Below are 26808 nucleotides of genomic sequence, written 5' to 3' on the forward strand. Positions count from 1 at the left end.
CCTATTCCGACATCTCTAGGGTATCTTTCCACCATCTTTCTACGGTGTTCACACTGCAGCAAAAAGGCGCGATAACTTTATTCTACTGGCCAGTAAAGGTCAATCCAGTACCAAATTTAGAGAGGTTTTTTTTTTTTTGCTGTACTACTTTAATAAAAAAAATTCCTGCCCCCATAACTTTATTTTTTTGTTGATGTTGTGTGGGGACTCGTTTTTTTTGCAGGATGTTCTGTACCTTCTATTGGTACGATTTTTGAAAAACACAGAAGTTTTTGATTATTGGTTTTTTTTATTACATTTTTTCTTGGAGACGGAGTGATCAAAAATGCGCATTTCTGGCGGTGTTCACCGTGCGGGGTAAGTAATGTGTTACTTTTATAGATCAGACTTTTATAAATGCAGCGATACCAAATACAAGGGAACATGAACTTGTGATGGTTTGATCGCTTCTGCAATATGATGTAATACCATAGTATTACAATATACCGTGATCTGACAGGCAATCAAGCTATGCCAGCAGCACAGAAAAGGTTGTCAGGATCTCTCAAGCCTATGGCAGTAACAATGAGGCCTGCAAGTTCAAGAAATTCCCATGAAAACTATCTGATAGTAACATTGGTATTGATGTCCATAGCAATCTTCAATGAAACCAATCACAGCGCAGCTTTCCTTTTGCTTAGGAAAATTGGGAGCTGCCCTGTGATTGAGTACTAAGGGGCAACAAGGACAGTTTTTTTTGTTAGATAGTTGTGATTAGGGATGAGCGAGTATATTCGCTAAGGCACTACTCGCTCGAGTAATGTGCCTTAGCCGAGTATCTCCCCGCTCGTCCATAAAGATTCGGGGGCCGGCGCGGGGCGGGGAGCTGCGGGGAGTTCTCTCTCTCCTTCTCTCCCGCCCGCTCTGCCCCGCTTCCCGCCGCAACTCACCTGTCAGCTGCAGCGGCCCCCGAATCTTTAGGGACGAGCACAGCGATACTCGGCTAAGGCACATTACTCGAGCGAGTAGTGCCTTAGCGAGTATACTCGCTCATCCCTAGTTGTGATAAATGAGGCCCCATATTTTTCTTTCAGTGCACCCTTAAAGGGAGCCTACCACTAGCTTAGGGGTTAGCCTTCTAAAGATGCCCCTGTGAAAACGGCTGAAGAAAATATCTCCAGTAAGTTCTAGCTTCTGTTTCTAGGTCATCTGCAGTGGAATGAGCAGCATGCATGTTGCACATATGAAGCCAACTACAGTATAAAATTGTTTCAATTGCTGTAGGTGCCTCTGTCTAACCTCTTAGATGCCACGCTTGCTACTGACCATGGCATCCATGTGGTTAAACGACCAGGATTGGATTAACTTATGATCCCGGTCACCACAGCAGGGTGTCAGCTATAATATACAACAATGGAGCCCATGCCATCACCGTGCTATATACATACAACAAAGTCTCACCTGTACGTTATATTGCGGAAAGGAGTTAAGGAGGTCTACCTGTGTGCCATGTGAAAGGTCTAGTTTCAACCACTGGTTACTAGCATTGATCCTAACATACGAGGGGACTCAAAAAGAATGGTGCAAAAGCAAAGCTAAGATTCAACAAGTGCGCAGTTGGTGATCCAGCAGATATAAAGTCAGTACTTCTGCCCAGCCACTTCTTAGTATAGACCTCCATTATCAAGTCCACTGCAGAGGGGCAGGGGGGTGTTGTTTTAGGTCATCTAGTGTCACCAAGAGTCACCCACATCGAACATCTGTAGGGTGAATTAGAAACGTGGAGAGTTCTTTTATTTGCTCATGTCAGTCTGCTGTTGGTCAATTCACGTATTGTTAAATCTGCTTTAGTTTTGCGCCATTCTTTCTGAATCACCCTGTGTTATCGCTAGTTACCATAATGTATATATGAAAGCCTTGAGTTCAGTTCTATCAGACTTCCCACAGCATCCTTACTCGTATGTGGTTTTTGCCAAGTCGCTCCCATTGCTTATCTTTCTTGGGGTTGATTGTGACAACAACGTGATGCACAGTTTCAGGGACCGAGTCTTCTCCTTTCAGGTCCACCCATGTAGGAAAATGCATAATCTTCTCCGACAGCTTCTTCACATCAAAAGAATGGAGCGTGGCAGAGCAGACAATCACCTTCAAGAGAACACGTTACGTTGGTATGTAGAACATCACACATCGGTAGAGCATCATACGTGATCCTACAACATGAGAGAAGATCCTAAGCAAGTCCAGACCTGCAATCTTTTCCCATCCGAGGTGACCTGTGGGATCTGCTGATGAATTCGATTAATGAAGTCTGAATATCCCTGGGACAACAGTCCATCCTGGAAACACAAGGGGCAAGACAAATCAGTATGTCAGGGTCATCCTTAAAGGGGCAGTCCCACAAGAAACAACTGCTTCTATTTGAATGCAGCCCATAATTATAAACATTTTTTACATTTCTTTAAAATAATGTTTCCATCGCCAGATATTCCGGGACTAATGTTAGAAGAGCGCCACCTGCTGTCTCTATTCTGTTCTAACACAGTCACTGTTTCACTTGCTCAGTCTTGCTTCTCCCTCCACTCATTGCATATATCACCGTTACTGCAGAGAAGAGAGACTGAGCGGGTGTGACCATCTTGGGACATTAACCGAGATGCACTGGACAGACAGGCTCTACAATAGAGACAGCAGGTGGCGCTATTCTAACAGTCCTGGAATATCTGGGGGTATAAACAGCAGGTGGTGCTATTCTATCATTAGTCCTGGAATATCTGGGGGTATAAACAGCAGGTGGTGCTATTCTGTCAGTCCTGGAATATCTGGGGGTATAAACAGCAGGTGGCGCTATTCTATCATTAGTCCTGGAATATCTGGGGGTATAAACAGCAGGTGGTGCTATTCTGTCATAAGTCCTGGAATATCTGGGGGTATAAACAGCAGGTGGCGCTATTCTGTCATAAGTCCTGGAATATCTGGGGGTATAAACAGCAGGTGGCGCTATTCTGTCATTAGTCCTGGAATATCTGGGGGTATAAACAGCAGGTGGCGCTATTCTGTCATTAGTCCTGGAATATCTGGGGGTATAAACAGCAGGTGGCGCTATTCTGTCATAAGTCCTGGAATATCTGGGGGTATAAACAGCAGGTGGCGCTATTCTGTCATAAATCCTGGAATATCTGGGGGTATAAACAGCAGGTGGCGCTATTCTGTCATAAGTCCTGGAATATCTGGGGGTATAAACAGCAGGTGGCGCTATTCTGTCATTAGTCCTGGAATATCTGGGGGTATAAACAGCAGGCGGCGCTATTCTGTCATTAGTCCTGGAATATCTGGGGGTATAAACAACAGGTGGCGCTATTCTGTCATAAGTCCTGGAATATCTGGGGGTATAAACAGCAGGTGGCGCTATTCTGTCATAAATCCTGGAATATCTGGGGGTATAAACAGCAGGTGGCGCTATTCTGTCATTAGTCCTGGAATATCTGGGGGTATAAACAGCAGGTGGCGCTATTCTGTCATTAGTCCTGGAATATCGGGAGGTATAAACAGCAGGTGGTGCTATTTTGTCATAAATCCTGTAATATCTGGGGGTATAAATAGGTGGTGCTATTCTGTCATAAATCCTGGAATATCTGGGGGTATAAACAGCAGGTGGTGCTATTCTGTCAGTCCTGGAATATCTGGGGGTATAAACAGCAGGTGGCGCTATTCTATCATTAGTCCTGGAATATCTGGGGGTATAAACAGCAGGTGGTGCTATTCTGTCATAAGTCCTGGAATATCTGGGGGTATAAACAGCAGGTGGCGCTATTCTGTCATAAATCCTGGAATATCTGGGGGTATAAACAGCAGGTGGCGCTATTCTGTCATTAGTCCTGGAATATCTGGGGGTATAAACAGCAGGTGGCGCTATTCTGTCATTAGTCCTGGAATATCTGGGGGTATAAACAGCAGGTGGCGCTATTCTGTCATAAGTCCTGGAATATCTGGGGGTATAAACAGCAGGTGGCGCTATTCTGTCATAAATCCTGGAATATCTGGGGGTATAAACAGCAGGTGGCGCTATTCTGTCATAAGTCCTGGAATATCTGGGGGTATAAACAGCAGGTGGCGCTATTCTGTCATTAGTCCTGGAATATCTGGGGGTATAAACAGCAGGCGGCGCTATTCTGTCATTAGTCCTGGAATATCTGGGGGTATAAACAACAGGTGGCGCTATTCTGTCATAAGTCCTGGAATATCTGGGGGTATAAACAGCAGGTGGCGCTATTCTGTCATAAATCCTGGAATATCTGGGGGTATAAACAGCAGGTGGCGCTATTCTGTCATTAGTCCTGGAATATCTGGGGGTATAAACAGCAGGTGGCGCTATTCTGTCATTAGTCCTGGAATATCGGGAGGTATAAACAGCAGGTGGCGCTATTTTGTCATAAATCCTGTAATATCTGGGGGTATAAATAGGTGGTGCTATTCTGTCATAAATCCTGGAATATCTGGGGGTATAAACAGCAGGTGGAGCTATTCTGTCATTAGTCCTGGAATATCGGGAGGTATAAACAGCAGGTGGCGCTATTTTGTCATAAATCCTGTAATATCTGGGGGTATAAATAGGTGGTGCTATTCTGTCATAAGTCCTGGAATATCTGGGGGTATAAACAGCAGGTGGGACTATTCTGTCATAAACCCTGGAATATCTGGGGGTATAAACAGCAGGTGGCACTATTCTATCATTAGTCCTGGAATATCTGGGGGTATAAACAGCAGGTGGTGCTATGGAGCTATTCTGTCATAAATCCTGGAATATCTGGGGGTATAAACAGCAGGTGGTGCTATGGAGCTATTCTGTCATAAATCCTGGAATATCTGGGGGTATAAACAGCAGGTGGCGCTATTTTGTCATTAGTCCTGGAATATCTGGGGGTATAAACAGCAGGTGGCGCTATTTTGTCATAAATCCTGGAATATCTGGGGGTATAAATAGCAGGTGGCGCTATTCTATCATTAGTCCTGGAATATCTGGGGGTATAAACAGCAGGTGGCGCTATTCTATCATTAGTCCTGGAATATCTGGGGGTATAAACAGCAGGTGGCGCTATTCTATCATTAGTCCTGGAATATCTGGGGGTATAAACAGCAGGTGGAGCTATTCTGTCATAAATCCTGGAATATCTGGGGGTATAAACAGCAGGTGGCGCTATTTTGTCATTAGTCCTGGAATATCTGGGGGTATAAACAGCAGGTGGCGCTATTCTATCATTAGTCCTGGAATATCTGGGGGTATAAACAGCAGGTGGAGCTATTCTGTCATAAATCCTGGAATATCTGGGGGTATAAACAGCAGGTGGCGCTATTTTGTCATTAGTCCTGGAATATCTGGGGGTATAAACAGCAGGTGGAGCTATTCTGTCATTAGTCCTGGAATATCTCGGGGTATAAACAGCAGGTTGCGCTATTTTGTCATAAATCCTGGAATATCTGGGGGTATAAACAGCAGGTGGCGCTATTCTGTCATTAGTCCTGGAATATCTGGGGGTATAAACAGCAGGTGGCGCTATTCTGTCATTAGTCCTGGAATATCTGGGGGTATAAACAGCAGGTGGCACTATTCTGTTATTAGTCCTGGAATATCTGGGCATATTAACAGCAGGAGGCGCTATTCTAATAGTCCTAGAATATCAGAGGAAACATTTTTCAATAAGTGTAAATACAAAAAAGGCTTCTAATTTTAATCCCGCTCCAACAGCGTCACAATTGACCACTGGTTGTATCTGGTATTGCAACTCAGCTCCGTTTTGCAACAAAACCCAGGGACAGGTGTGGTTTCTGGTGGAAACCAGCAGCCACGTTTAACCAATCTTCTACAACTCCTTTGGAGGCTACGTCCACCTTCTTTATCTTACAATGTGTCTAAAATGAGAAGTAAAGCAACTTTGCAAACAGGAGATTTTTAAATAAGGAGGTTTTCTGGCAATAAGATTTAGAAGACCTGTCCTCAAGAGAGGTCATCAATATCAGATCAGTGGGTGTCCGCTGCTCCACCGATTTCCTGATTGAAGTAGCAACAGCATTTGGCTAATTGCCGCTATCACTTCACAGCATACCTGGCCGTACAATTCATAGAGGCGGTGCCTGGTATAGAAGCGCAGTTCTATTCACCTGAGTGGGACAGAGCTGCTCTCAGGCCACGTGACTGTTAAACATGACATAACAGGCCTGAGAAGAGGCTGCGGTGTTGTGGCCTCTTCAATCAGATGATCGATATCGGAGTGCAATTGGAGCTGTGCCGGCATTACCTACACAGGCCGCTGCAATGTGGGCAGTATAGTCTGTTTCCAGCTCTGTCCGCACTGACAATGAACTCGGCGGACAGCGCCACATATGTCCATGTATGGTGGATCCCATCCGATCAACTACTGATGACCTATCCCGATAGGACATCAAAAGCTAAGTCCTGAGCAATCCCTTTAATACTAGATGCGTAATTCCTTCATATTTCATTTTAGACGCATGAAAGCAATAAAAATTGGTAGAGAAGGCGGCCCATCCATCAGTAGTTCAAAAATATTATATACAGCAGCAATAGTGATACTCAGCAGATAATAACGTAGGATGCATAAAATGTGAGAAACAAATACAGAAACACTTCCCGTAAGCGGGTATCAGAAACCAGACTATTTCTTCTAAACTTACCGCCTCGTCCAGTACCAGGAACCGCACTTGTGACAGCGTGAGCTTCCCTGTAGATATAAGGTCATCAATTCGGCCTGGAGTCCCCACCACTATGTCAACCTGCAGGGAGAGCAGAGGTCGTCTCAGATGGGTAGTCAATGGGTGGGAAACATACAAAACACGTCAGTGGAGAAGAAATGATTTAGCAACTTCAGAGATTAAAGCAAAATTTGCTGCAAGCAGAAGAGATGAATCAGACATCTCACAGTTGGATTGTCCCTTAAAGTGAAGAGTCCAGCTTTAAAGGGCAGGGCGGAGGTTCATGTGTTCACTATTGCCGTGCAGCGCTGGGTCCTGGATTCAAATTCTACTAAGGACAACATCGGCATGGAGTTTGTAGGTTTCCCCTGTGTTTGTGTGATTTTCCTCAGGGTACTATGGCTTCCTGCCACACTCCAAAAACATAGTAATAGGTGAGCTTAGACTGTGAGCCCCGATGGGGACATAAAGTGATGTACAGCGCTGCGGAATAAGTATGTGCTATAGAAATGTGTCACATAAATCCAGACAAATCGGAGTCACTTTGTAAATCCCTTCCATTATTTTATACTGATCTTCAGTTAAACCCTTAGGGCTTATTTACACGAACATATATTGGCCGGCGTTTTCACGGCCGACCGATATACGCTTTCATCTAAGCGGTCCCCCCTTCCCTCCCCCTGACCGGCTCTCTGCCTCTCTCCTCCACTCCCGTGTTTGCAATGGGATTGGGCGGGACGAGGGCGGAGCTAAGCTCCGCTCTGCCCCGCCCATTCCTGGATGTGGGCAAGGGGTGGGATCTTAGCTCCGCCCCTGTCCCACCCACTCCCATTGCAAACCGCTCGGAGGGGAAGAAAAAGACAGAGAGACGGTGAGTGGGAGGGAAGGGTGGGGCGTTTATTATAAAAACGGCAAAAGGTTGTTTGTTTTTTTAAAACTTTTATTGACTTTTTTTTAAAAAATAATTAGCAAACTATTTTTAAACTTATTTTTACTTTTTTTTTTTATTAGTCCCCAGAGGGGACAAGGACTTGCGATGCTTTGATCGCTCCATAGCATTACATTAAACCTCAATCAGACAGGCATTTAAGAAGGCCCCTGGCTGTCATAACACCCGCAAGGTTACCCGCGATCTCATTGCAGGGAGGGAGTAGAGGAACCTGGAACATCGGCCAGGGGATTTAAATGCCGCTGTCACAATTGACAGAGGCATTTAAAGGGTTAGCAGCTCTGATGAGCAGCGCAGTTTATCAGAGCTGTTGCGGATGGGTGCTGGCTGTAAGAAACAGCCAGCAGCCGCGTTGTATGGAACGAGATTGCCCCACAATCTCCCTTCATGCATACTCCAAAGCTGCAGGATGTAACTGTAAGCCCTGTAGCTTTAAGGGGTTAAAGAGATTTTTAGCACCAATATTGATGAAGAATACCCCCCATGTCAACTACTTGGCCATTTTCATTGGCATCTAACACTGCATTTTACCGTTTACATATACGATTATCTGTCACGTTACGCCACCCAGACTCTCTCCTGCTTTACTACATCCTTAGCACTGGCATTGAAGCAAGTGATTCTTCAGCCCATTCCCATGTCCTTTACAAAGTCCTGCCCAATACAGCCAACAGCCCTGAAATACCCCTTTAGAGCTTCAATTATACTCCAGAGCTGCATTCATAACGCTGCAGCCCTCTGAGTTGAAATACCTCAGCATTCCTGGCTCAATGACTGCAGAGTTTACTGTGGTGACTTGCATTGTAGGTTATGTAATTTGTACATATGGTACTGTATAGTAATCCACTGCAGGAAACTGTACCTGCATCTACCAGCACTATAAGCAGCTGGGGGGTGTTAATTAACACGTTTGTCGTCAGATTCCAAAAAGGACTATCATATAGGCCGTTATATGGACGGAATCACTTGTTACCGCACGCAGATACTTCACTAGGCTACAAAATCACTGCACAATGAACTTGACTGGAGTGTGAAGAACAGTGTTCGTATACGTCTGCTTACATCGGGGATGTCATTAGCCGCTGACTAAAAAGATAGTGTAGTAACAAAACTACCACCAGACATCAGCCTGTTTGAAGGTGTAATCTCATGAGGACAACATTTACTCATATGTCCTATTAAGGAATATGGACCTCGTAGAGTCGGGCCACCCACTCGGGACCCCTCTCTATGAGCCAGAACGAGATGCGAACTTTAGGGGTTTTACGGGGAAAATACAATTGATGACCTATCCTCAGAATAGGTCATCAATAGTTGATGAGCTGGGGTTCATCAGGACCCTGACCAATCAGCAGATTGTGCGCCCACCGACGGCGTAGCTATTACACAGCGGAAGTCTCTGTTACGACCTCTGTGAAGTGGCTGGTGCTTGTAACTGCAGGCAAAATCGGGTTGATTTCAATGAGAACTGCACTTGCAGTTACAAGAGCTGGCCACTACATGGAGGTTGGAGGAGAGACTTCAGCTGCCTCTGCTTTGAACCCTGTGTAATTGCAGCAACACCAGCGGGCACGCAATCAGCTGATCAGTTGGGGTCCCAGCCGCTCAACTATTGATGACCTATCCTGAGGAGTCTTCTCCCTGGAAAACTCCTTTAAACTGCTCTTTTATTACACATGGGGTCAATCAACTGAATGGCTGCCAAGTAATACTAGTAAAGCCTGACTGGTCTCCGAGCTGCTGTTCTCAAGCACCCTGAGCAAACAGCTAATTTTTCAAGGGGTGCCAAGAGCTGGATTCTGATAAGCCGATCTCCCCAGACCCCGCAACCTGAAAGAGATCGTCTCTTGTGAACCAACCCCTTTAAGGTCAATAAAAAATCCAATTCCCATACAGCCGGAAATATCCTCACACATGTGAGAGTATGCAGTAGATTTTGAAACAGAAGGCTCAAGGAACAAGGTATCTTTAGGTGTTTCCAATTGCAGACAGAGTAGTGGGGAAGAGCTCCTGCTGCAACCAGATGCCTTACAGACAGATCAAACCAAGGATTTGTGAGAAAATGGATGATCCGCTGATCTGCTGTGACACATATTCAATATATTCTCTCTACATTTATTGTATGCTTTCTATGGAGTCCTTGGTGACGTAAGAAACAATGGCCGGGAGAATATATCCTAGATTTAAGTGCTTACTCCACTCTCTAGCACGGCGAGTTGGTCCTTTGCAGCGACTCCTCCAATGATGAGCAGTTCCCTGCAAAACAGAACAAGCCAGGATGATCTCCGCTGTGTGACAGACTCCAGCCAGGACAAGAGAAGGACGGCTCTTACCTTAGCTTTGGATTATCCACATATTTCTTGAACTGTTTCACATTGTTCAGAGTTTGTTCTGCCAGCTCTCTGGATGGTTCAATAATAAGAGCTTTCGGTGCATTTGGAACATTCTTGGTTTGTGTCACCTGTGCGCTTCCTAAAAGGAAGGAAAGAGCACATTTACAAGGGAAAAACAGAACAGGGTTAACCCTTTCCAATCTAGTCTCGGACCTCGTCCAACACCGAGTGTTTCTAACACTATGCAGAACAGAGCTCAAATATCAGAACTCTGTCCTGCATAGTGTAATATACATATGCAGAACAGCCTCCGACATCAAAGCTCTATTCATGCTATACACATCGGATGTGTATAGGATGCCTCTGTATGGAACGATACTACAGAGATAGATAGCTATGAGATAGCAAGATAATCATTAGAGAAATTAGAAATGAATAGAGCCTTATTATATAAATGTATGGTATATCAATATACATATATTTACAGGATTATTACAAATAATTTGGCTGATGTGAAATAATCATAACTCCCATTTAATTTTCAAAAAATTGCCGAGGAAAACATGACAGGTAATTTTTATATGTTTCTGTTGAGCAATTTCAAGGAATCCACAACGCGCTTTCCCACCCAAAATAAATAAAAGTGTGTGGGTGACAGGGAAATTGGATTGGAAAGAGTTAAATGTGCTAAACTGGACCTAGAAAAAAAAAAAGGCCATAAATTCCTTTCTGATGGACAGACTATCCATAGTCACGATTGATTAAAATAAAATTGGACCTACTCTATAAAAGGGTTATCGATGGGGGCGATATATACATACATGCTTCTAGCAATTAGAAAAGTTCTATAATGCTGCATGTAAGACTGCAGTGCGTAGCACATGGAGTGGGGAAGCTCCACATTAGTCAGTGTGTGACTATAATTATTTTCCTGGCTAATTGTAATGAACTCATTGAGACACATTTAGCAAGTGTACCAGAAATATAGCTTCATATGCACGGAAAAAAGGTGCGAGTGACATGCGGCATATTTACTTTCTATGGTAAAGATGATATATTATTTATTAGGTCCTGGAAAAGAAACTTTTAGGCCTGCAGAAAATAGTCCAATCAGAGTGAATGTTTATGTGTCATCTGTAAACTTTGCATTTTTTTTGTTTTTTTTATAGTTCCATGACTCATTTGGTTTTCCTTGCGCGCAAAAAAGAAGAACCAGAAGGACGCCATTTTTCTAGCACTGCTCAGCAACGATCCCTCAAAAACGGAGTAGACGTGGATGTTATCTGTGTGCATTCCTTTTTTGTTTGCGCACCAAGTGACCCGAATTGGAAAGTCTTGACCAAGAAATCGAAGCAGATATGACATGCCACCAGTGGGAAAAAAAGAAAAAAAAAACATGCATGTCACGCTAATACTGTCAGTACAGTTGGTTGTACAAAATGAGGACACACGAACGAGAATTACAACCCATGTGGACAAGCACTTTGACTAGCACCATTTTTTCGCAACATACATTAGCTAGCCATAAGGTGACTAGTGTGCCATAAGATGTGCCAAATTACTCTTACACTGTCTACATCTTGATACATTTGCCAAGTTTGTGTCCACTTACACTACCTGCTCACCTTTTGTACAAATGCCAGGAGCTGTAATGCTGGATACTGTTGATTAATGGGGTTAATATCGTTAGTACGTGATCAAAGCAGTTGCCAGGAAAAGCAATTTCCTTTTTTAATGTAGCGCCATCTTCTGGCAAGCGGCTGACCACGGGGAGTATCAAAGCTGCTGATATCAGGTATTGCATGGCAGCCAATACTCATTCAAATGAATAGCTGAACATGTAATTAAAAGCGTATACCCATCAAAGCTAGTTATCCTCTATCCACAGGGTAGGGAATAACTTGCTAATACATAGATTTCCAACTTCTGTGACCCCTATTGATCCCAAGATTTCACTCAAACACTTGAAGTTCTAACAGTGGTGTCGTGCAAGCACCTCTGTTCCCTACAGTTCAGTGGATCCACCAAGTTCAAGAGTTTAGCTATTTCCGATGATCCCAATGAAGTGAATGGCGCAGAGATATGCAAATGGGAAGATGGAACAATACCTCTACTGCGCCACCTATTGGAAGGCAGCATTCCTGCAAGTCAATGTCAGACCTTTTTACAACCATAGGATCAATAACTGGGAATATAAGCCAAAACCAGAATCTTCTCCAGATGGAATAGATAACCCTGTACAGACAGACTCTTTCGGGGCGATTGCTCCTCCTCAGTGTGCAGTAGGCTTCTGGCTTGGCTAGTAAGAGGCCTATAGATATGGAGCAGAATTTCATCTACACCACCACTAGCTAGTAAACAATTATAAATATTATTTTCCCTCTCCTGTCTCTCTTAGTTCACTACTTTTACATTACGATAAAAGCAACAGAAGTGCAGGAACACCTACCGGCATTTTGTGATTTCGTCACATCGCTGTCTGGGGCTTTGCACAGAGCAACAAATCCATCCGTAGGAGGAAACTTAAACTCTTCCTCTCCAAAGTTAAACTTCAGTTCAGCATTCTGAGGGGAATTAAAAACATGGGAGATATCCGACACGCATCAACAGAGAGCAAACACAATGTATCACCACATAGGATTGCCAACTTAACCCTTTCCAATCCAATGTTGGGTCTGCCCTGACATCATCATTTCCCTCCACAGCTCCAATGTCGGGACAGGTCCGAAACTGCAGTGCAGGAGTGCATCTGCACCCGATCGTCAGACACATCAGACGCAGATGCACTCCTGCACTGGTCCTCATCGAGGACCCCCGAGGAGAAGGCAGAAAGGGTTTTTAACCTTTTCTGCCTTCTCCTTTACACATTACATAGCGCTCAATTAGCGTTATGTAATGCACAATGATTCCGGCTGGTGATCATGTGACCGCTGGTGTCACCTGACCCCCAGCTGTCACATGATCACCGAGCCAGGAGGCAGAATGCGGAAGTAATACTTCCGAATTCCCCCCACGGTGTAGTGAGCACCTGCACCCTCCTGAACTCTGTCAGATCATGAGAGTGAAAGGAAAGTGTATTTTTTTCATCCATTCTCCTCAACTCCAATTTATTTGGAGCTGGGGAGAATGGATGAGAAAAAAATAAATGGATTGGAAAGGGTTAATGTGCCTGGTGTTCGTGAGAAGAAACCGCTTCTAATGCAGATTCTTGCTGACACTTGTGCAGTAGCTGGGATCACCCTACTGGCGGTGGGACTGAGCATGTGTGACCACCAGCACTGGACACAACGGAGTAGGACCCATTCACACGAAAGTACTTTTAGCCCATAATCAGCCTGTATTTTCTACTGACTATGGACTCATTAAATTTAATGGGTGTTTTCAGACCAATACTATGCATATGGGAAAAACACAATTGCAGCATGTACTATTTTAGTCTATATCCATGGGAACGTAAAAACAAAAGAAGCACAAGTGAAAATGGATGTTCTATGGGGTGAATACGGATGCAACATGGACATAAAAAACACACATAAGCATGAAAAACACACTTAAACCCGCAGTGCTTTTTACAGACCAAAGTTGGCCTAACAGACAGTATAAACTTGAGTTTTGAAGTGTGCCAGATTTAGGACAGTGACTCACGCTTTTTTTTATATATATTTGTTTTTAATTACGTCAAATGAAAACTCATTACATTTTGCCTGACCTAACAGAGTAACTTACAATTTATTTGTGGGACAATCCCTTTAAAATGGTCCTAGTGTATTTGAGCCCAATTGGGGACAGGGGCTGACATAGCTGGTGACAATCGCTGTACACCACTATAGTATATATGTTGGCGCTAGAAAAGTAACAGTAGATAAAATAACTATACAATTACTAAACTTTACCTTCAAAACACACGCTGCAAAGAATGCCTGGTTCTTTAAACGAGAAGGGATTTCGAACGCGAGACCCAAGTCCTTGCCTAGAAGTACAGAAATACAACGGAGCGATGAGATAAATGCCTAGGAGTGAAAACCAATCTACTATAGGAAAATGTAGCCACCACTGACCGTTTTTAGAGAACTTGACAATAGCGTTGTCCACGTCAATATAACAGCCAATCGTGTCGTGCATTGTGAATTCCTGCAGAGCGAAAAACAAACAATTGGAGATCTTGTAATTTGTTGCATCTGCTAGAACTGCAATCTCATTGGTTTTTATGGTCAACAACTCCACTTTCCCTTTGCGCCGGGTTTCATACGTTCCTTCTGCACTCACTGTGCTTTGAATACACCCCCCCCAAAAAATTATAAGCTTTCTTTTCAGTAATTTTTTAATCGGGGTTTTATAATAAACAAACAAAAAAAAAACAACAGAAAGTTGACATACTTGTTGCATTAGAATACTTTCTACTGAACCCATTTTCCCAGGAGAGCAGAAAGCTCCTGTCTGTGATTAAGGTCCAGGTGACTTCCAATTGAGATCATATAGGTTCAAGTTCAGGAGTGATGCAATTTACAGAGTTGTCACAGGTGGTTGATCGAACACACCAAGGCCGTATTCACACGGACAAGAAAAAAAAATCACGAGATTTGTGCGTTGCGAGACGAGCAAATTTCTCACGAATAGGACCTCCATTCTTTTCATCACGGTGCAATGAGAGGTCTACAATTGAAAACAATAGGAGAAACTCTGTGATCCTCAGCCGCGGCTGACAGTTACTTCCCCAAAGTGACGTGAGGCGGTTATGATATAAAAACACCTCACATACCCGGGGAAATCGCGTGTTGGCAAGTGAGATATTGGGTTGGGATTCACAGCCCGATATCCAACTCGCCTGTGTGACGTTAGCCCAAGGGTAACATCACACTGGCAAGCATGATATGGCTCAATGAATCATGGCCCCATATGGCGCTCCCCACCATGTAGATTCTTCACGAATGAAAGGCGTTTTCATGTCAAAACCGCCTCGCATCACTTCGTGGAAGTAGCTGATAACCGCGGCCGAGGATCACAGAGTTTCTCCCATTGTTTTTAATGGGAGACCTCACATCGGGTGCACCTACTGTAGCACGTAGAGCGATGTTGCCGCCAGCCCCATGGAAGACAATAGGTGCTGCAATAGGAGAGCACGTAAGAAGATAGAACATGCCGTGATTTGTTTCCTTCACCGAACCGCGGTGCCATGCAGGAAAACATCGCTCATGTTTAGGATCCCATTCAAAAGAATGGGGTTCATATTAGAGTAAGATTTGTGCGTCTCACACGATTTTCTCGGCCGTGTGAAACATAACTAACACATTCGGAATTTGCTGTGGATACTTTGCAGGTTGCAGTTTTGGAATTCTGAACTTACCATAACATTATGCTCAATCCCAAGCAATCACTTCCCTGTGTGTCGCAGGCATAATGCCAGTAGAAAAAGCAAGCAGAAGAGCAGAAACAAGGAATTGACAATTAGGTGTTACCAGTGTCCAGTCATAGACACACCCTATTGACAAGGCAAATGGTACCACAAAGTTTATTTACACATTGCCAGGGGGAATAACAGAGGAACAGCCTCAATGCAGAGTTCTTAGAAAAGCTCTGGAATTGCTATTTTATGAGGAATACAAGTATTTACTAAGCCAGACATGTCAGGAGAATAAACACGTCACGTTAAAACTAAATCTCTTAGGCCCCCTGCACACGGGCGGAAATTCCGTGGCGGGATTTCCTGCCGAATTTCCGCCCGTGGAAGCTGCTATAGGATTGCGTTAGAAAACGCAATACTATTCCGCGTGGACAAATCATGGCCGTCTGCAAACAAATCGCGGCATGCTCTATTTCTGTGAGGAGCTCGCAGAGCCCTGCACAGAAATGTCACTCCCTGGCTGCTGGCTCCTCTCTGCGTATGCGCCGGCTGGGCGGCAGCCGGCACATCACAGAGCCAGAACTGCGGGAGTAGGTGAGTGCTGCGCTGCTCTCTGCAGGGGCTCGGGTCAGGTCCCGCTGCCAAAATTCTCGCAGCGGGATCCGACCCGGCCGTCTGCAGGCGGCCTTAGGAACATAAGAATAGGAATTACCTCGCCATAGTTATCAAACTGCTTGTTATGGGATTTCTTTCCCGTTCCTCCAAAACCAAAGCCAAACTTGTCCGTCCCTAAAGAAGAAAACATAGTAACATCAAGGAGATAATGACCACCATTACATAATGTCCTTTAACAGAGACAGTTAATCTGCCCGAGCCAACAACCACTGACCAGCTATGAGCAGGTGAGTCGGCATCCGTTCCCTCTGTGTACTGACAGATCATCTGCTCGATGGGGACAACCGATCATTAACATGATTGTTCGTCTCCGTACAGCTGTCAACGATCAGCTGCACTTCTCCCCATTTACATGTGAACGGGCAGATGTGCAGCCAACCAGTGAGTATTTTATGTCCCCCTAAATGACACAATCAGCCAATTAACAAGGAATCTGCTTGTCGTTGACTGAACGTTTGTTCTTTTGCATGGCCTGATTATCGGGCAAAGTGGGAAGGAAAAAAAAAAAACTATAAGCAGGTGACTACAAATCTCTGCCCAAGTGATCACAGAGGTTCCTGTTCTCTTAGTCTAAAGAGTATTTATTTAAAGGGACTAAATCACAAAAACCTTTTTCTATTGATTAAAACCAGATAGAGAAACATTTTCCGTTTTTCTAGTTTGTCTTATTTACAGAGTGTAGAATTCTTTATTCTGCTGTCTGTACGTGACTATGGGGGCGGCCATCTTGCCTGAGCTGCATTTAAAAGATAAGTTTTACAGCAGCTTCATGGACCATTCAAACATTGGACAGGAGGGAACCATTGACTTGTACAGAGACTATTCTAGATCTGCTTTGTGATCTGTGCAGCGGTTATCGTGCAGGGAAGGGGGGAGTAGATAGTTACAGTTTATACCCATTGCAAATGGGACATTCTGTGATATCTACATTTAACAGCATTTAGAGAGATGCTTTACAGCAGCTTCATGGGCAGGAGGGGACCCACTGACTTGTAAGGAAGCTGTTCTGGACATGCTCTATGACCCGTGGCAAGGGGTTATTTTGCAGGGAGGATTAGTAGACAGTCCCAGCTTATACCTATTGTGAATGGTGGATCCCGTTATCTACATATATCGGTAGGTGTCACCTCTCAGTGTAATCCTGTCTGTTATGTTAGTGAGATGATTGCTGCAAAGCTCTCTCTACAGATCAGGAAGTATCAGCCTATTTTATGATGGGTTTTTTTTTTGTTTTGTTTTTTAATACAATTGTGACCAAACAATTAAAATGCAGATACCTAAGCAACAGCGTGAACATACAGTTCTGATACTGATCTCGACTTACCAAGATCTAAGCAGGCCTGTAGAGTAGACCACCCCACTCTGCACAATCCTTGGTCGTGGCAGGACATCTCGTAGTAATACTTTCCTAATAAAATCCAATTATTATTAATATTTTAAACATGGCTCCCCTTACAAAACAGCATTGGATGCCACCCAGGAACCCGTCTAACGCTTATGATACAGCTGGCACTAGTGTGTGCATGAGTTCGAGGGAGTTGGATTGCAAGCACCGCTGGATCTAGGGACTGATGTGAGTGACAGAAATATGTGGCCGACATCACCAATATACATATAATGGGGAAGAATGCAAAATCACTGCACTAAATCCACAAATCATCCAAGACTGATGTATGGTTTACCTTTAGTGACGCCCCGGGTTGACCTGCAGCCGTGCCATTCCTTCACCTCTCGGCTCTGACAACAAAGGCCATCTGACCCAATAGCTGAGAGTAATAAAAGACATTTCAAGTCATTTTCAGTTCTCGTCATTGGAATGAATGGTTAGCCGACAGACAGTGATGAATGCCAAACACTTGAGGTGTGTAAATGGGGTTTTAGGGACTTTACCACTGAGGACCTATCCTAAAGACAGATCATTGACAGTTCGCCACTCGGGATCCCCACCGATCTGTTAATTGCTGGGCCAGCTGTTCCTGTGGATAGAGCTGGAAGCCGACAGTTCTAATCGTATTGCAGTGTCCCAGGTTGGTGGTGCATTGAATGCAACGGGAGCTGCGTCTGGAATACCAACCGGGGCTGATGCATTATGGACAGAGCCGGTTTGATTCCGGCCCTGCCAAGACTGGCAAGAAGACTGGCGAGCAGCTGATCTATGGTGATCCTGAGATGCGGACCCCCCACCAATCAACTATTAATGACCAATCCTGTTGAGAAGTCCTGGAAAAGCCCTTTAACACCCTTTATAAAATGGTATCCAATCATGAATAGATGTAAAATTGACCCCCCCACCAGAAGGAATTATCCCTATCCACAAGATAGGTTATAACTGATCATGGGGGTCAGACAGCTGAGACCCCAATGATCACGAGAACTGGGGTCCCTGAACGGATTGAGCAGTAGTCAAAGATGTGTACTACTTCTGCATTCATCTTAATGGGACTGGCAGAGATAGGAGTAGAGGAACTCGTCTATCTGTAGCTGGCAATGCCGTGTGATTTTAGCCCACCTTTTGAATCTACCCTAAGGGTATATATTCACATTACGTTTTCAGGTTCCATTCAAATTTATGGCCCAAAACCAAAAAAAGGAATTGGGAAGAACCCGAGGTGTTATAGAAAGCTGTGGAAACAGACCAAAAAGTCTCCATTGGCCGGTTTTAATTAGAATTTTGAAAACTATCCCAGAAAGAACTAGGAACCTTCCCAGATGGAAACCTTTAGGACCAATGTCCATAGGTGGATTTGATTTGTGGAACCCGCACATAGGAATGCATGGGCGCACGCAAAGCTGTTAAAAGCATGAGGATGTGATATTTTTTTCCCCGACATGCAGATCACACGCATGAGGGGGGGGGGGGTTCCATTAAATCCTGCTCATGGGATTTAAATCGTGGCATGCAGCAATTCTCTGCGGTGAGCCTATCTATTAGATAGGCTCACCAAAGAGACCTGTCAGGGCTCCCCCCTCCACCCCGTGGCAGAATATTGCTGGCGATATTCCGCCTCGGCCCTGGACAGGAGGCCATAGCAAGTCATGGTATCCCCGGAATGAAATAGAGGCCAGCGATGTTGAGAAAAGGTCCACGCAAACCATCCCTAAATCCACAAGACTATCCCTAAATCCGAAATGCCACTGACAGGTTTCATCGCATCCCGTTTTCTGGGTTTAGGACATACACTGTGATGGAGTCCGTGGATGGAACCTGAACGTCATGTGGACATACCCTAAAACGAGCGGATCATCCTGGATGAACGTGATACATGGTCTCAGCCTCATGCCAATTTCCATGCAGATATTTTTTCGCTGCATGTGGATGAGATTTGGTAGAACCCCATCCGGTTTGCTGCTACTACAAAACACTGCAGATTTCCTGCTCGTAAATATAGACGCAAAATTTGCCTTTTTTGCTTCGTGTAGATGTAGCCTTGACAAGCAAAGTGTATTGTTTGTTTAGCCACTTTTAGCACCTTCCATGACAGTTTTTAAAAGGGTCTACAAAAGGGATTGCAGCAAACCAGCCATGACAGGGTGTAAGGCCTTGTTTAGATGAGCGTTGTTTTAGCGCATTACAGGAACGTGAAAAGATCGCGCCAATTAGAAACATTCGTTTCCTATATAAACGTGCACATGAAGGCGTTTTAGACACGCTAAATACTCACACCTAACAATGATAGGACGTGTGTGAAAAGATCACATCTAAAGTCCGTGCTGCGTGAAAAGATGGAACCTGACTAGAGATGAGCGAGCGTACTCGGAAAAGCACTACTCGCTCAAGTAATTTGCTTTATCCGAGTATCGCTGTGCTCGTCCCTGAAGATTCGGGTGCCGCTGCGGCTGACAGGTGAGTCGCAGCGGGGAGCGGGCGGGAGAGAGGGAGAGAAAGATCTCCCCTCCGTTCCTCCCCGCTCTCCCCTGCAGCTCCCCGCTCCGTGCCGGCACCCGAATCTTCAGGGACGAGCACAGCGATACTCGGATAAAGCAAATTACTCGAGCGAGTAGTGCGTTTCCGAGTACGCTCGCTCATCACTAAACCTGACCTATCTTTGGTGCGTGCTCTCCATAGACTCCTATGGGAGCTGGATAACAAGCACCTCCGATCCTGTGAATGGGCAATTTCACAGCTGGTTAAAAGAGCTGAAAACCACCCGTTCACGTGATCTTTAGCGCAGTATAACCGCGATCTTTTCACGCGCCTCTAATATGCTAACACAGCGCTCATCTGAATGAGGCCTAAGGAAGAGGAAAGTTTCTAACATGTTGAGCTTTGCTCAATCTGATAACTTTGATGCAGTTTCCACCTGTCTGGTTTTATCCTGTCCACCTTAAGGGCTCCTTCCCACGGACGGATTTCCATCGCGTATCCGCTGCGTTGCCCGCAGCTATTAGGTTCTATTGAACCTAATAGTAAAATGCTTACGGTGCGGAATTCCACCGCGGAATTCCGCACCGTAAAATCACCCGTCCTCACCCGCGGCATGCTCTATTTGCCGGGGGCGTACGCGCGGACGGCTTCCATTGCAGTCAATGGAAGCCATCTGTCACGCTATCTTCCGCTGTAGCACAGCGGAAGATAGTGTGAAACCGCTTCCCCGCCTACCACCAGCAGCATCATATGACGCGGCCGGCACGTCATGTGACGCTGTGGGCGTGTCATATGACGCAACCGGCGCGTCACGCGCTCTATAGCGCATGCGCCCCGAAGCGTCATGCAGGATGTAGAGGCCGGATCCGGAGGTAAGTATTGGGGTCTCTGGGGGGGCGCCATGATGGGCTCCGCCGTGGAATTCCGCGGCAGAGCCAGTCACGGCCGCGTAAAGCCGGCCTAACAGTCTTAATTAATCAGCACCACGGTGTATGGATACGTGTAAATCTCGGTTTAGTCCCAACTCATTTTTGGAGGGTGTATATGGATAAGGTAAAGCCATGTCACGTAAAACACAGGTACAAAACCCTTACCGAACGCGGATCCTCTGTCATACGGATTCATCTGCCATTTATTTAGCACTATTAAAAATAAAGGAAAAAAATAATTTGCATATAAACAATCCAATGTTGCAATTAGAAGTGACCCTGCACCCCGGTGTATTATACACACACCTATGAGGCTTACCTGAGCTTCCGGTCTTTATTGCAGCTTTGCCCTTCTTGCCCTCTTGTTGATCCTTCAAGGTTTCGTACACAATCTGGATGACCGGTATACTGAAAGCCTTAAAAACCATAAAATGAAGTACATATTCAATAATTACACCGCCACCTACACGTCTGCCTTTTAGATGGGAGCCAAACCTTCTGAAGGGGGTGCATGGTTCAGTGAATATGAAAGTATGAGGGCTGGTGAAAAAGTACCCAGAAGTTTGTTTGCTTGTAGCTAATAGCAGCTGGAGCCACATCACTTCTAAAATCAATGGGCAGGGGGCGACTCCTTACAAAAAGTTATTAAAACTAAACATCTATTTAACCCCTTAAGCACATGGCCTATTTTGGCATTGAGGACGCAACGATTTTTGAGGGATTTTTATCTCCACTTTTCAAAAGCTGTAACTTTTTAACTTTTCTGTCGACGCAGCTGAACAAAGCTTGTTTTTTGCGTGGCGAACTGTAGTTTTCATTCGTGATATTTTTGGGTGCATAGACTATATTGTAAAACTTTTATTAATTTTTTTTAGAACCGCATCAAGTCTGTCATTGTGTTTTTTATTCTTTTACAGTGTTAATTATGCAGCATAAACGACACAATACATTTTTTCTGCGGGTCGGTACAATGACAACAACACCAAAAATTATTATTATTATTTTTTTTTTTTAGGTTTTTCATCTTTTCCGCAATTTTGGGGAAATTATTTGCCTTTCTAAATCGCTGCATTCAAAGTCCTACAACATCTTCATTTTTCCATGCACGGATCTCTGTGAGGGCTTGTTTTTTGCGTAACGAGCTGTAGTTTTTATGGGAACCAATTCGGGGGACATACGGCTTACTGTGGATTCTAAACCAGCAGCACGTCAAGTTATGCTGTGGATTGTGACAGTGGCTTTCAACCTCTGAAATGAATGTTAAAGGTTGAAACCCACAGCAAATCCACAAATCAAAATCCCTTGCAAAATTCCCAACATTAAGGGCAGATTTGATGAAGATTTTCAGTAGTAGAAAGTCAGCAGCGAATATGCCACGTGTGATGGCGCCCTACAGGTGAGCCGCGTGTTGGCAGGTTTGTACTCCACTGAAGAGCTGGTAGACTCACCCCCGTTTTGCCACTTCCGGTCTCGGCAGCCTAAAAAAAAAAAAAAAAAAAAAATCCATAAAAGATTACTTGAGCAACAGATTGAGTTCTCTCACTTTCATTCTGGCGCATTACACTAATTTCTACTGATTACTGCTGCTCTATCTGTATAAAGTCCACTACAGAACTCACCATCAACACGTCACCTCCGCCCAGGATCAGGGGGATGGACTCGGCCTGGATGTCAGTGGGAAGGCTAAGCGTGAGATAAAGAGAACATTAACCATCCATGAAGTCATAAGGGCCATTTACATAGGACCATCAAAATGCCTTCAAACCAACTAAATGGAGTGATAATCGTCCCGTGTAAATGCAAAAAAAAGTTTACTATTTGTTGACTTCTTGTCATCGCGGGATTCTCCCTGTGTGTAAATGCTCCCCGGAGGTGAAGCGCTGAGCAAGAAGCCCGCGATGCAGAGGTGTTCGCTGGCTGTCTAAACGCTCTGCACGAAGGCTAACGACCTTGGCGGTGATGTCAGCGCCCGTGCAGTTGTTTAGAGGACTCTCGTCCCGTCTAAATGGGCCATTAGAGTCAAGGCAGACGTAAAGTACTCGCACCGCCGACAGGCTGTATAGGGAACAAGCACAATACAAGGGAAGTTTGGGCCTTTTCCACTGTACAGAATTGGATGTGTGAAATCCGTGCGAAGGGTCAACCTTGGATTTCTGCGGCGGACTATCCCTATGAGATGCATATGTACAGACGTACTACAAGAAGTACTTACAGCCAATCCATCTCCTCCACGGCCTGAGCGATCTCCGGCATCACACCCATTTCTGCAATATAAAGTGTAGTCATTAATACCATGTGAGCGGGACTGCGTAATGATGGATGTCAGGAGGATGGCTGTTGGCCCGCACTAACCGGAGCGCTGATGATATCTAACATCCCCCATAATGCATCACCCGATAGATCATGCAGGTTTAGGAAGATGTTACTGCCAGGTGCACAGTGTGGCGGTAACATAGATCCTAGCAGCCAATTATTACAAACAATTCCCATACTACCCGACTATTAACCAAACTTCAGCCTCTATCAGCTGAGCTAATTGCTGCCGCAGCCTGTAAGCATCAACGGGAGCGGAGGACCGAGCAGCGGCGAAGGACATGGCGGGGAGCGATTATACCGGTTACGCAATCCGCATTGAATAGAACCCATAAAAATGCAGTAAATCCGCCCCGTGTGAACATACCCCTACACAGCCGCATTGTAGGGTGAAGGAACGCTCGGCCTGGGGATCCGCCGCTGTATAAGGACCACAAGGCCGTGAAACACGCTCCGATATGCAGAGAAACCGCAGTGACCAAATCCACAGCCACATGGCGCAGATTTACAGAACTTGCGCAAATGTTGTGGATTTTAACTTTTTCATTTCAAGGGATGAAATCTGCAGTCTAAATAGACGGGCGGAGGACTTAGAATCCGCGGCGATTTTCTATAACGCTGCAGATTCATGGCGGAGATCTTAGAAGTCTCCTCCACACGGCTTGTACTGTAAATCCGCTGTGAAAACTCCACAACATTTGCGCTACGTGTGTCGGCGCCCTGAAAGTGTAGAGAAGAAAGGAGCGGACATAAGGAACTAAGGCGCCTATTAAGAGCAGGAGATCAACATGGCAGTGTTTTGCCTCGTTGACATGGAATCCGACACACAAAATGGGCGTTTATCGCCCTTATATCTGCAGCGCAGTTCATACGGCGAAATCCACATCTCCGAAAAAAGTACCTTTTTTTTAATTTTACACGAACCCTGCCTCAAATTGGAAATTCACTGCAGATCTACATCTAGGAACGACGGCCTGTTAATGGGGGCGAGCGGGGCGATCTCCGGTCCGCCTCCACTGACTGAGCGATCCTCGTGTGAAAGACGGCTGTCTGGTGCTGAAACTGGACCCTCCGCCATTGTTCTATTTCATCAACAAGTCAGTCAGCGGCGAGACGTGGCGGGTATTTTCCACAGCAGTTTTTTCTCGCAAATTTAACGCAAAATGTGCGGGTGTTACGTGCGGCCGTAGATTTGGTCATTTGTTTCCTGCGATGCATTGCAAAGGCAGAGTGAAAAAAATAGACCACAAATCCGTGGCAGAACTGCGCTCTACAGATACCAAGACGCACAAAGGATTTCCCCGTCGCACGTGGATGAGGTTCAGAAGCCATCCGTGAATATCGTGCGGTACGTCAGCACAGATTAGTGGTACAGAATGTGCGCCACCAAAGTGGAGCCGGCGTGACGCAAACACAACGCAAGTCTTCTTACTACAGCCGTCCTATTCAACTGCATCATTCTCCGGGCTGCGCCTTCTCCTCCGGGTCCTCAGTCACAGCTGAAGACCCAGAGGAGAAGGCAGAAGCAGCTTTTAAGCACTTCTGTCTTCTCTTCGGTGGACTGCATAGTGGTCAATGAGTGCCAAGTAATGAAGAGAGAAGGAAAAATAATTGGGGGAGCTGAAGAAAAGAAATTGGCGCGTAAAACCACCACATGGGTAAAATCCCTAAAAAGGGTCTGGTCCTTCAGGAAGGAAACACCCTGGTCATTAAGGGGTTAACACATGCATGAACTCAATAGTGTAGGACAAAGAGAGGCTTCCAAGCAGCTAAGGGAAACCACATGACAGGCATGCTGGCACTTGTAGTGCTTCACAGCTGGACGCACACAGCCGCCGGACATGATGCTGTCACCATGACGACGTCCATTCCTCAGCACACACAAGTCATTAGCTGCCACTATATACACGTACAACCATATGTGCCTCACCTCCAAAGGCCGCCATGTCTACAGGTTGCCAGCGCAGACAGCACACAGGAGGAACTAGTCACAGCGCCGGAAATATGGTGTCACTCACATGATGCTGATTTCATTGTCCGTGCTTAGCAGACATTATTCTGTCGTCCGGAAATTGACTGGAAGGCTAAACTGGTCTTCAAAACAATGGCGGACGCCTCCCAGCGCAGAGCGTTCAGAGGAGACATTATATGATCCAACCACAGTCAGCCTCTAGTGTCTGACATGCGTGGAATGTCATGGCGCTGCTCCGGCGGCCATGTTTGTTGTGGGAATTTGTTCCAGTGCATTTATGCTGTTAGAAGTCGCTATTAATATATTTATTGTGGTAAAATAAAGATGAAAAGAGATGCTGTCATTTAGTTTTACATAATAAATGTAAATATATGCAAAATGTGGGCAGAGATATAAAAATGTTCACTACTCAGAGAACCTTGTGATGGTACAGTATACAGAGCATAGTATCATTTTTGCAGCCTGCTACACTCACAGGTCGTGTCCGTTTTTCCCGTTATTTTTACCTCCACTTTTTTGTTTCCTCACAAATTGCTGCGTGTGAATGTTGGCTGTCGGTCATGAGTCAAATACGACAAGCCCTACAAATATTAGACTTTTTATTGGTCTTTCTTCTCAATTTTGGTGCGTTTTTTGGGGTCCAGAATGTTTCGTTTTCAAGACGCAGCATGATCTGGCGTTTTTTTTCTGCGTTTCCCCATAGGCTGCTGCTTATGCATACGATTTTTTGGGGCGATTTTCTCTTTCTTTTACTAAAGAAGTCATGGGGAAAAAAAGACTATATCTGAAGGGTACCTTAAAGAGGTTGTACCAGAATGAATGTTTATCACTAGAGATGAGCGAGCACGCTCGGTAAGGGCGGTTACTTGAGCAAGCCTCGCTCTTCTCGAGTAACTGCCTGCTCCTCTGAGCGTGCTCGGGGTGGGGGTGGGGGATGAGATCTCACTCACTCCACCGCCCCCCCTCCTTCCCACTCTCCTCCGCTCTCCCCTGCTGCCCCCCCCCACGCAATTATGCTTAGAGGAGAAGGCAGTTACTTGAGATGAGTGAGGCTCGCTCAAGTCACAAAGTCACTGCCCTTACCGAGCGTGTTCGCTCATCTCTATTTATTACCTATCCATAGGGTAGGTTATAAAAGTCTGATCGGTCAGGGTCTCAGCACTGATCCCGAGAACAGGGTACCCAAGACCCCCTCTTATTGTCAATGTGAGGCCACTTCTTTTGCAGTTCCATCGCAGACAGATACAGATAGTCCCCGACTTGCGAACATTCGAGTTACGAATTTCGCAACATACGAACTATCTGTCCTGCACAGTAATGCTATGGCATTACATCATACTGTGCAGGGACCCGGCAGGCTTCTATCAAGCCTGATAGAAGCCTGTCCGGTCAGATCACGGCTGCTAGGCAACCGGGGGCCTTCTGAAAGGCCCTAGGGCTGTCTATGCAGAGCGCCTATCAAGCCGTGCGCTTGATGGGCACTCTGCAAAGGCAGCCCTGGGGCGTTTCAGGTGGTCCCTGGCTGCCTAGCAACCGCACAGCGTCCCGCGATCTCATCGTGGGACGCTGTACGGGCCCCCTGAATGTCGGGCGCAGGCTGTTTCTTACAGCAGGCACCCGGCGGCAGCAGTTCCGACGAGCCGCGCCGCTCGTTGGAACTGCTGCCGCCGGGTGCCCGCTGTAGGAACAGCCGGCGCCCGACGTTGTATGGAGCGGGATCCACCCGCGATCCTGCTCCATACAA

General features: G+C 45.5%; 1 protein-coding gene and 1 long non-coding RNA gene across 2 annotated transcripts in view; one reads left to right on the plus strand and one right to left on the minus strand.

Moving 5' to 3' along the window:
• The window catches only part of DDX1 (DEAD-box helicase 1), a 34811-nt gene extending 9709 nt beyond the window's left edge, over positions 1–25102 (minus strand). Inside the window, exons 1-17 of the mRNA XM_066597076.1 lie at positions 25023–25102; positions 22992–23043; positions 22399–22462; positions 22228–22257; positions 21099–21195; positions 20945–20992; positions 17668–17751; positions 17310–17393; positions 16023–16099; positions 14028–14100; positions 13863–13939; positions 12419–12533; positions 9970–10108; positions 9832–9892; positions 6670–6768; positions 2226–2315; positions 1936–2124 (exon numbers count right to left, since the gene is read on the minus strand). Coding sequence (XP_066453173.1) covers positions 1936–2124; positions 2226–2315; positions 6670–6768; positions 9832–9892; positions 9970–10108; positions 12419–12533; positions 13863–13939; positions 14028–14100; positions 16023–16099; positions 17310–17393; positions 17668–17751; positions 20945–20992; positions 21099–21195; positions 22228–22257; positions 22399–22462; positions 22992–23043; positions 25023–25038 — 1395 coding nt within the window. The 5' untranslated portion in view covers positions 25039–25102. The remainder of the gene's footprint in view (positions 1–1935; positions 2125–2225; positions 2316–6669; positions 6769–9831; positions 9893–9969; positions 10109–12418; positions 12534–13862; positions 13940–14027; positions 14101–16022; positions 16100–17309; positions 17394–17667; positions 17752–20944; positions 20993–21098; positions 21196–22227; positions 22258–22398; positions 22463–22991; positions 23044–25022) is intronic.
• LOC136621550 (uncharacterized) lies at positions 2091–12343 on the plus strand. Its single transcript, XR_010791252.1, has 2 exons — positions 2091–2147; positions 11139–12343. It is a non-coding gene; the product is annotated as an uncharacterized lncRNA (long non-coding RNA).
• Positions 25103–26808: the final 1706 nt, after the last annotated feature.

The sequence above is a fragment of the Eleutherodactylus coqui genome, chromosome 1, assembly GCF_035609145.1.
Source record: "Eleutherodactylus coqui strain aEleCoq1 chromosome 1, aEleCoq1.hap1, whole genome shotgun sequence".
Lineage (NCBI taxonomy): Eukaryota > Metazoa > Chordata > Amphibia > Anura > Eleutherodactylidae > Eleutherodactylus > Eleutherodactylus coqui.